Here is a 10,696-nt window from a genome sequence, read left to right on the forward strand (position 1 = left end):
AACAGCTACTTGGAGTCTCAGGAGACAGCTGAATGTCCAAAAGGGGACCAAAGATAAATGCGCTGCCCCAGAATGTGACATGGCCATTATTTGAAATGTATCTCCATGTGCAAATGCTGGCCAGACCTGCTGCTTATGAACGTATGTGCAGAGTGCCCCAGTATTGGAGATGTGTTCAGTTCCATTCACATCGACAAATATCCTTGTTCCAGTCTTGTAACGGAAGAATCAGAGATGAAGCAACTAAAGACAGTTGGACAGAGGAAACTAGTCTGAGGAATGTGTGCAGTGATGCCTCAAGTTTGGGTAATTTCCCACAATGAGCAAAAAGGAAGATGATTCTTATTTGAATGTTAACAGAAATGTCTTTTTTCCTCCCTTAATGCCTTCTGGTTTCAATTTTATTCTGATTTCTTGATGCTATGTCAGCTAAATGGTGCGCAAATATTTTATACACTCATACTAGTCCATGCTTAGATCATACTGCACTGACGATTAGACAAGCCATAATGACATAACCCAAAGTCAACTTTGATGAGAAGTAATTGGTAAAAATGTACTTGTAGTTCTTTCTTGAATATACTGTCAATAATCTGCCCGTCACCCTGCCAACGGTCAAGTGGTCACAAGAACCAGCTACCTTGCATTTGTCCCTGTGTTTTTCGTCTTCCACTGCTGAATAGTTGCCAAAAACGACTCATTTCAGAACAACTGCAAGTACAGCTAACGCTGGGGAACAAGTCTTCAGCACAACAGGTGGAGCATTTCAAAGGCTTACAGACTTTGTCGCTTCCATTATGTTTGACTGTTTCTCAACATCACATGGAATGAATCAAGTTGGTTGAAGACTGGTTTCTGTGATAGTGGGAGCCTAAATGGATCATTCACTCAGCAATTGTGGCTGAGCATGGTTGAGAAATTTTCAGCCTTCACTTTTTGCATTCAAAATGGTGAGGATAATAATGGAACTCCTTTGTATGTGTTCACTTAACTGAGTGACAACTGCTGTGTAGATCTGAGCTGCAGTTTCACCTGGCTGAGAACTCAAATGAAGCCCAAGGTCTTTTCCATGTACATCTTTGAACTGTCAGAGCTCTCCTAGTTAGGACGTGAAGTTCCATAAAACATGGGCTCCTGAGAATGGGGTGGTAATAGGGGCAAGTTCCTGCTACCTATTAAATGCTCCCAATGGATTTATTAACTTAAATGATTGTAAATATCTCAGTGGGATTTGAACTTGTATCACTAGATTATTCCTGATCTCTGGATCACCAGTCCAATGGAATAACTACCATAAATAAAACAAAGTGCTGGGAGTACTCAGAAGCAGCTATGAAGAAAGAAGTAACGTTGGGTTGACACTTCAAAGTAAATGACTTGATGAAAGGTTGCGAATGGGAAAGGTTAAATGCTTCCTGCTGTGAAGATTATATGTGAGTTTGTCAATCTACTCAATAGATTTCCTTACGATAAACTGTCAGCCCTGTTGTGAATGCTCTTTTCTTGGATAACACAGTAAAATGCAGTGAGCGATTCCTCCACATGCCAGATTATCCAGTGCACTGACCTACCATTACAGAATTAGTTTCTCCACTACAAGAACTACAAGACCATAAAACATAGGAGCAGATTTAGGCCATTTGGCCCATCATGTCTGCTCCACCATTCCATCACGGCTGTGATTTATTTTCCCTTTCAACCCTATTTTCCTGCCTTCTCCCCTCCGACGCTCCTAGAAATAAAGAACTTATCAACTTCTGCTTTAAATATACCCACTGACTTCAGCTCCACAACTGCCTGTGGCAATGAATTCCACAAATTCACCACCCTCTGGCAAAAGAAATTCCTCTTCATCTCTGTTCCTAAGGAACACACTTGTACTCTCAATGACTCCCATCCACTCCATAATGTACTGGTTAGGCACAGGAGTACGTTCAGCCAGAGACTCATTCCACCGAGATGTAGCACTGAGTGTCATAGGAAGTCATTCCTACCTGTAGCCATCAAACTTTACAACTCCTCCCTCGGAGTGTCAGACACCCTGAGCCAATAGGCTGGTCCTGGACTTGGCATAATTAATTATTATTATTTAATTATTTACAGTTTTATTTGCTATATTTCTTCACTATTTTGGTGCGGCTGCAATGAAACCCAATTTCCCTCAGGATGAATAAAGTATGTCTGTCTGTCTGTCTGACTCTGTGACTTCTGGTTCTAGACTCCCTCACTATCAAAAACATCCTCTCCACATCCACTCTAATTAGGCTTTATTTGATAGGTTTCAATGAGATTCCCCTGCATCTTTCTAAATCCTATTGAGTACAACCCCAAAGCTATCAAATGCTCCTTGTGCATTAACCCTTTCATTTCTAGATCATTCCTGTAAACTTTCTCTGCACCCTCTCCAATGGCAGCACATCCTTCCTTAGATATGGGGCCCAGAACTGGGCAGTATGGCTGATTGGCGGTTATCACAACCATTACAGTGCTCGGACCTGGATTCGATTCTGACACTGTCTGTAAGGTGTTTGCATGTTTACCCCCGTGACCACATGGTTCCCTCCCGTATTCCAAAGAAATTCAGGTTAGTAGATTAATTGGCCGCATGGGTGTAATTGGACAGCACGGGGTTGGGCTGGAAGGGCTTAAGTAAGCAAAATAAAAATATTCCAAATGCTTATAAAGCCTCAGCATTCCATCCTTGCTTTGATATTCTAATCATCTCAAAATGAATGCTAAGACATTGCATTTGCCTTCCTCACCAGACTCAACCTGCAAGTTAACCCTCAGTGAATCCTGCACGAGGACTGACAAGTCCCTCGGCCTTTATTCCTTCTGCCAAAGTGCACGACCATACACTTCCCTACACTGTCTTCCACCTGTCACTTCTTTAGATATGCAAATTAAATGACTGCTATAGAACTTTAAAAACTGTCTGCTCCAGACATTCAGCATTTAAAATAATCAATCTGGTAAGGCTGCATACCCTCTTGTCACAGAATGAAATACTTAGGCCAATAACCTTTAACAATGTAGTACATTTAATACTTTGAATTCATTCCCTCAAACAGCTTCCAGACCAGCAAGCAACACAACCTTTCACCCTAATCATGTATTGTTTAAAATGTCCACTTCAAACACAGCCTAATAGGATAGCACACAATTTTACTGACATACGTTTTCCTCCAGTCCCTGCAGCCAATGTCTAAAAGTTTCACATTAATGACGATTTCAGTGAAATGTAGTGACAAAACTGCTTTTAACCTTAATTATTAATGCAATGAGGGGGAAAGAGGGGGAAGATGAATACTGACACCAATAAAACAAGCAAATGACCATCCTTCAGACAGATATTGCCTGCCATTCTTCTCCCAGTAATCAATACGGAACTGATACTTGCCAGAGGGAGAATTTCAAAACAATCTAATCAACAAAGTATAGTATCTGAGGCCCCATTCATCAAACCAGTACTGGATAACAGCAGCATTCACTAATCAAATTCCCACCGCTCCCTCGCTTCTAAATGGAGTGCACGATACAAACAAGCTCAAGCTGTTAAAATGCTGTGCAGGTTTCCCTAAAGCATTGACTGCTTGATATACACTCACTGGCCACTGTATTAGGTACCTCCTGTAACTAACGAAGTGGCTGCTGAGTTTAGGTTCGTGCTTTTCTGCTGCTGTAGCCCATCCACTTCAAGGTTTGATGTGCTGTGCATTCAGAGATGTTATTCTCTGCACCACTAATGTAACACATGGTTATTTGAGTTTCTGTCACCTTCCTGTCAGCTTAAACTTGTCTGGCCATTCCCCTCCGACCTATCATCAACAAGGCACTTTTCACCCACAGAACTGCTGCTCCGTGGATTTTTTTTTGTTTATCACACCATTCGCTGCAAACTTGTGTGTGAAAATTCCAGGAGATCAGCAGTTTCTGAAATACTCAAACCATCCCAGGAAATCAGCAGTTTTTGAGATACTCTAACCACCCATCTGGCTCCAACAATCATTCCACGGTCAAAGTCATTTAGATCATATTTCTTCCCCATTCTGATGCTTGATCTAAACAACACAAAATTAATCTCTTGGACCCTGCCTGTGTGCAATGATACACTGAGTTGCAGCCACACGAATGGCTGATTAGATACTCTCATTAAGGTGTACAAGTGTACGTAATAACGTAGTGAAATGTATATGCAAATTCCTGATGTAATCCCAATATGTGTCAAATTAGCCAAATGGGGAACATATCAGTGGATTTAGAACTGACTCGAACATAGGGTGAATAAAAAGCCAAGGATCTTCACACTGATTGCTAGCAGGTTTGCCTTGCAGGTGGCAAAGTTCCACTCAAGACAATTTGAGACAACCTATACCTACTCATGAATATGTAGCAAACCATCTCAAATTAAAGTCTAGAAGAATATCTACATGCTCTGCCCTCATATGAAGAGTGTCATATGAGGGCGCAGCACAAAGTTGTGGCATTGAGGATTTGTTTTCTTGAAGGAAGGCAGAAGGTTAAAATGAAATAAGCCTCTGATCCAGTCAAGGGTGCTTCCCACCAAGGGAGTTGTTATACCATTCAAGCCCTCAAACCTGTTCCAGTTTTCAATGAGATTTTGATTGATTTGTATCCTAATGCTATGCACACTTGGATCCATAATATTACTACAGTATTAATTTCAGCTTTAAATCTTTAACTGGGCCAGCTTTGTGCAAAAGAATTCCAGGCTGCACCTTGAGTGTGAAGAAGCATTTCCTAACTTTTCTCCCAATGATTTGACTTCCCTCTCACCTACAGTCTCTACTGACTCCATCAACTCTTTACAACATTCTCAAATCTCAATCGAACCAATAAACTTTTTTCTGGCTTCCAGCCAGGTACAGGTATGGAAGCTAACAAACTCTGCAGTGTTTATCGGGGATGATGCCTGAGCCTGTCTTCCCTGCATTCCCACAGTTTCTGGAAGGATCACCAGGATCTTGAAGATTAATACCATCCACAAACCCGTAAGGAAGTTCAAATCAAATTACATGGGTCAGAGATGACCTGGGACTCAGGATGACTGGCGTTTACAGGGTTCGTAACAGAAAGGTTGTTGCTCCTCATGTATATGAAGGATGTAAACAATAAAGTCAATCAAGGAGCACAGGAGATGTATGGGTTACCCGGAGAAATCAGCGGAGCAGATCACAATGGCCATAGGATTGACTTCGACAGCACAAAACTACTGTGCCAAGCCAATAGTTTTTGGGACTGCCTGGTGAAGGAAGCCATAGGGGAAAAGGGTTTTAACAAAGATTAACGTGTTACTCAGCATGAACTGGAATTCCACTGTAAACAAGGAGGGACAATGGAAACCTGATAACCTGATTGGATGAGGACTAACCAATCAGGAGGGCGGATGATCGGGGGGGGGGGGGGGGGGAGTAATAAATACCACCAGACTAGACATGCCCATGCATCATCCCTAATAAAGATGACAGTTTGTCAATCAGATATTAGTTGTAATCGATACCTGTACCCCGGCTGGAGCCCAAAGACAGTTTATTCATCATATATGCTTAGGACGCACTAAATCCTTTTCCTCAATCAAACCGCTTTTCTACCTTCTGTGTACCACTGATTTCTAACCTGACCTGCGCACATTTTTTTACTTTACAGTATCTCAAAACTTGTTGCAATAACAAACCAATGATCACAATTTAGCCTTTATGCATCCCTGTTAATGTTTTAGTGAATTGGCACTGCTAATCTTTTCCAAGTCTGATGCCCAGAAACGGACTGGGGAATTCTAAATGGGATCTAACCAAGGTTCTGTGTAACCATAAGCCTTATTTCCACCACTATCAGCAGATACCCGGTGAGATCCATACACAAGGAGCCAGATCCCAGAGACATTGTAATTGGATAAAAGCAGCTTAAGGTTGGAGATTTTCGAGGCTTGGTTGTTCAAACTGTTTCATAAACCAGTCATCGCCACTGCTTGAGAAATGGGGAAACCACAAGATTATGGAATATCAAAATAATTCCATTTATCACAGACACCCTTCGCAACCTCTGGAATCCAATCTGTAAGAACGGTCGTTCTTGTAACACAAGGTCGGCGGCAGCCCGCTTGATAACTCGCTTTTCTTTGTGTTGATGGAAGACAAGAAAGTCCCCTTTCTTCGAACAGTGAATGGGACAGAGCAGATGGGGCCTCAGTTTCAGACAAACATGCCTGGGCTGCCCATTTCCGAGACACGAACACTCACTACTAAATAACAAGACTTCCTATATTTTCCCCGAGGAAAAACTCCATCTATTCACAATTAAAGTATAAAGCCCGCGAGAAGCATCACATCATTTAGAGTTCCTTTTTGTTGTTTTCAGACCTTCACGTGTTAATTTAAAAGTTCCTTTAAAACTTTTTTTTCCACCAAAACTAGTCTGTACTTGCTCAACATCCCCGTCACGCCAGCAGTACCTTTAGGGCGCACTTCTCTCCCGTTTTCTTGTGCACACACTCCAGCACTTTGCCATTGACTCCCAGTCCCAGGACGTGCGTGGACACCCGGTAATCATCGGTGATGGCATTCTTCTTGATCTCCAGCCGGGGCTGTGGATGACTCGGGGCGCCGGCCCCCGTCGCTTTACCCCACTTATTGGGCGATGGTGGGGTTGGATCGTTGCCGTTATGCAGCATGACTTGGGCAGGGTGCTAGGGACACCTGAGGCAGCACCGAGTCCACACGGCATTAGGGAGGGGCGGCGCTCCGGCTGCCGTCGGGTGGGATGGAACCGGACTCCGGGCTCCGGACTCCGGACTCCGGACTGGGCGGCAGGTGCTACCGCTCTAAGCGCAGCCTCTGGGCTTGGCGATCAGCTGATTTCCTGCACACGTCAGATCTGGCTCAGGCCGAAAGAGATAACGCTGCATAAACGGCTCCGAGAGGCGAAGCTGAAATCGTCAAGCGGAAAAAATATACACCAGCTGCCGGCTGCTTCCTTCTCCCTCCGCTCTCTGAAAGAGAAGATTCTCATCTGGAAAAGAAGTTTTGGTCAAACTTCTTATCGTTGGGGGAGATCACACGGGAAGGAGAGCGTCAAGGCGGTGGAATTCGAATTGTGCGTTATTAATACCCTGGAGTCATCCTGGCAATGTGTCTGGCTTAACCCTCCCGGCAGTGGTGGGTCACTGATGCCAGCGATCCCAGCAGTGGTGACCTTCTGTCACTATTTATGGCTGAGCCCCCTCCAGTGGAGACACGGTGCTATTGCGCCTCTGTCTGACCCCCACCCGCAGTGACCGTCATTGTGCGTCTCAATTTTAATGGTCACTCTATTGCTGCATCTCTGACTGACCGCTGTTGGGGTCACTCTGTCTGATTCCCTCCGGTGCTGACTCTCATTGTGTGATTGATCAAGGCATCACTATCAGTGACTGATTGATCTCTCCAATAGTGACCGCATCACTTCAACTTTACGTGTGATGTCTTCTATGGAAATATAGTGACCCCCTTTGTGCCTGAATTGCCCATACAGTGGTCACTCTGTGCGTGTGGACTGACTGACCCCCTAAAATAGATACCATGTTTCACTCTGCAGCTGAGTAACAGTGACGTGTCTCTCAATGTGATTTACTAACCTTTCTACTAAAGGCACTGTCACATGCAAACTGACGTGTGAACTTCTGTTGGTCTTTAAGCATCAGGACCGCAAACCAACTCACAGAAATGAAAACTCTTTCTACAGTGAACCAGAGATTCCACCTTGGTCACAATGGAAGAACAGGGCCTCAAATTACTTCCTATAAGTACAGATTTGAGGAGGGTGTTCTCCTGAATTTTTGCTTAAACTAATTTCTATCTTTCCATGAATTAATTTAGATTAGTCAGATTTTTTAAAAAAAGATTTTGGTTTAAAAATCCCTTGACTAATTTTCTTGTGAATATCTTCATGGTGACACATTTAAATAAATTGACTTTGAATTCCAATATAGTTAATAGTCACAATCTTGTGATTTTGATGAATATACTGAAAAATGGGTTTAATCACAAACAATAAGCATTTTAATCAATCCATTACCTTTAAGCAACTTGATCATTAATGACAAAAATGGCTTACCTTTCTACGATATTTTACAAGAATATGATTTTTTTTCACCAAAATACATCAATAAAACCAGCACAACTGATCAGAGTCCTCAGGCCAATGCCTTTTAGAACTTTCAATATATCCCAAAGCAGACTCAACAACATAATTTTCAAATGGAATTACCAAATGATTCACCACAAGTTCAGCCAGGCTGAATGGTGAGACCAGCAGTTCCACTGAACTTATCTGAGGGATGTCTCCTGAACAGAACAGATGGAATTCCAATTAAATTCTCCACTGTGATACTATTGTTGAGATCAAGCTAAATATTTAAATAAATGTTGTCATCTATTATATGACCTCATCATGTTACTTAATTAACATTGAAAATTTATCCAAGTAACAGTGCAATGGAATAGAATGGAATAAAATTAAGCGATGAGCTTTGAAGAGGCTTTTTAAAGAAGGTGGAAACACAAGAGTTTATGCGATGGCTTGTTGCAAAACAGCATTGAAACCCTTTCTCTAACGATACTGTGTGTTTACCCCACATCAAGCACTTCAGTTCACGAGGACAGGTCACCATCACTTTCTCAAAGGCAACAAGCAAAGGGCATTTAAATGTTTCCTTAGCCTGCCAAGCCCATATCCCTAAAATGAACATATTTTTTAGAAAGGTGAACCTGGTGTACCACAGAAATCTCACCAGGTGGACTCAGTATTTGAAGGAGTAAATTAGAGAGAAAATGGCAAAAATTTTAAATAAAAGCCAAAATCATATCATTCTTTTAATGGTTTTGTCATTTAGTCTGCTCTGACACTCAGGGATGTATCTACTGAAAGTAGCACCTATGGCAAGCACTGAAACCGCGCCCCTGTCCAAACATCTGACACCCATCTTTTAGATAACTTTACCATAATATCAACTCAAAAATACAAGTCAAGCTTGTTAATCTTTTAATTAACAAATTATGGTACTACATGAAAATTATAACTGCACCTTTCTTGCTTTCACTGGTGCAAATTGGTCTATGATGTGATCAAAGTCAGTGCTTTCAGTTTCTTCTCTTTCTACACTCAGCAGAGCAGGATCACAGAGTCTACCTTGACCCATGGAGCCTCTCAAGTAAGAAAGTATTAGTTTTAACTTGCTGAATGATCTCTCACAGCTGGCGATGGAAACTGCGATGGTTAGCATTATCTGAATAGCAATGCAAAGATTGGGGAAGACGCTCTCATCTCCATAGTGAACAATAAATTCAAGAAATCCTTCAGGTCTTGATACTTTCATGTTGACCCGCCTTGATTGCAACATTCTGCAATCCAAAATTTCTTCATATAGCTGCTGTCCATCAACATCAGAGCTGTACAATTCGCCCAAATTTTTCAGTGCTGTAATACGGTCCCTCGACACCGAGAAGGAACCCCAACTTGGTGTCAGTGTCATGCAAACGAGCAAACCTTTCACCCATTTCTCTGTGAAGATGGTCAAGTGTTCCCTTCATGATTTCTTCCATTTCCTCCTTAGCTGTTAACCCAACATCTCTCATGTTCTCATCAGCCATTCGTTTCTTTCATCTCTGACATCTTTCAACTTCAATATTCCATTCTTGACAGAGACCAACTCCTTCTTCGAGTGACTCACTGACCAACACTTTTCTTTCATCATAAAAATGATCTCGGAGGGCTTTCAAATCCAGGGCAGCATTGTGGAAGTTCATACTAGGATCCTGCAGCCTCTTTTCAATGCAAATAAGTACTTTGTTCCAAAATCACAGCAAAATCAGAAAATCGTAACTCAACATGCCTTGTGTCACTTCTTATTTCACTGGTCTCATTTTCATCTATCATGACCTGGAGAACTTGAAGTATCTCCTCAAGGTATTTGTTGATGGGCTTCACTGCTTCTGGCCTTGCACTCCACCTGGTTTCAGACTCCAACTTAACAACCACAGGCACGGCATTTTAGAGTTTTTCCCAGCGCTGTATTGAAAGAGAGAAAAACGTGTAGATAGCTTCAATGGTTCCAAAAAATGTGAGCATCATTGTATCCTGCTTGGCTGCATGTACACCCACCAAATTGAGTGAGTGATTGTTGCAATTCACAAACACTGCCAGGTTGTTTTTCTCACTTATTCTTTGATGAACACCACTTCTGTGTCCAGCCATCACAGCAGTGTTGTCATAGCTCTGTGACCGACAATCTTGTAGTTCCATTTCATCCTTCCCTCGCTGTTTCAAGATGTCTTCAACCAAGCTCTCAGCATCCTTCTGGCTTATCTGGATAAAACCAAGGAAGGACTCTCTAACATGGATTGTTTTCCTCTCAAAATCAACTTTCACATACCCCACTACTTCTGATATCTGCTCACTGTGTGCCTGATTAGGAGTCGAATCAAACATGAGACCATAGTACTTGGATTTACGATCGCTCTGGCGTAAACTCTGGTGAGCAGTGGATGCTATCATGTGAGTGAATTCGTTCTGGACATCCGGTGAAAGGTAAGACATGGATCCAGGATGACTTTCCAAATGAGTGAGGTGTTCTTTCATGACAGGGTTAAAGATCGGCAGTAGTTTCAGTAAGCCAAGTAAATTTCCCACACTCGAGTCA

General features: G+C 42.3%; 1 protein-coding gene across 1 annotated transcript in view; it reads right to left on the bottom strand.

Annotated features, from left to right (window-relative positions):
• LOC132377943 (MAP kinase-activated protein kinase 2-like) overlaps window positions 1-7,880 on the bottom strand; it is a 157,359-nt gene extending 149,479 nt beyond the window's left edge. Inside the window, exon 1 of the mRNA XM_059944449.1 lies at window positions 6,473-7,880. Within this exon, the coding sequence (XP_059800432.1) occupies window positions 6,473-6,691 (219 nt within the window). The 5' untranslated portion in view covers window positions 6,692-7,880. The remainder of the gene's footprint in view (window positions 1-6,472) is intronic.
• Between the last annotated feature and the right edge of the window lie 2,816 nt (window positions 7,881-10,696).

This window comes from Hypanus sabinus, chromosome 19 (genome assembly GCF_030144855.1).
Source record: "Hypanus sabinus isolate sHypSab1 chromosome 19, sHypSab1.hap1, whole genome shotgun sequence".
NCBI classification, from domain to species: domain Eukaryota; kingdom Metazoa; phylum Chordata; class Chondrichthyes; order Myliobatiformes; family Dasyatidae; genus Hypanus; species Hypanus sabinus.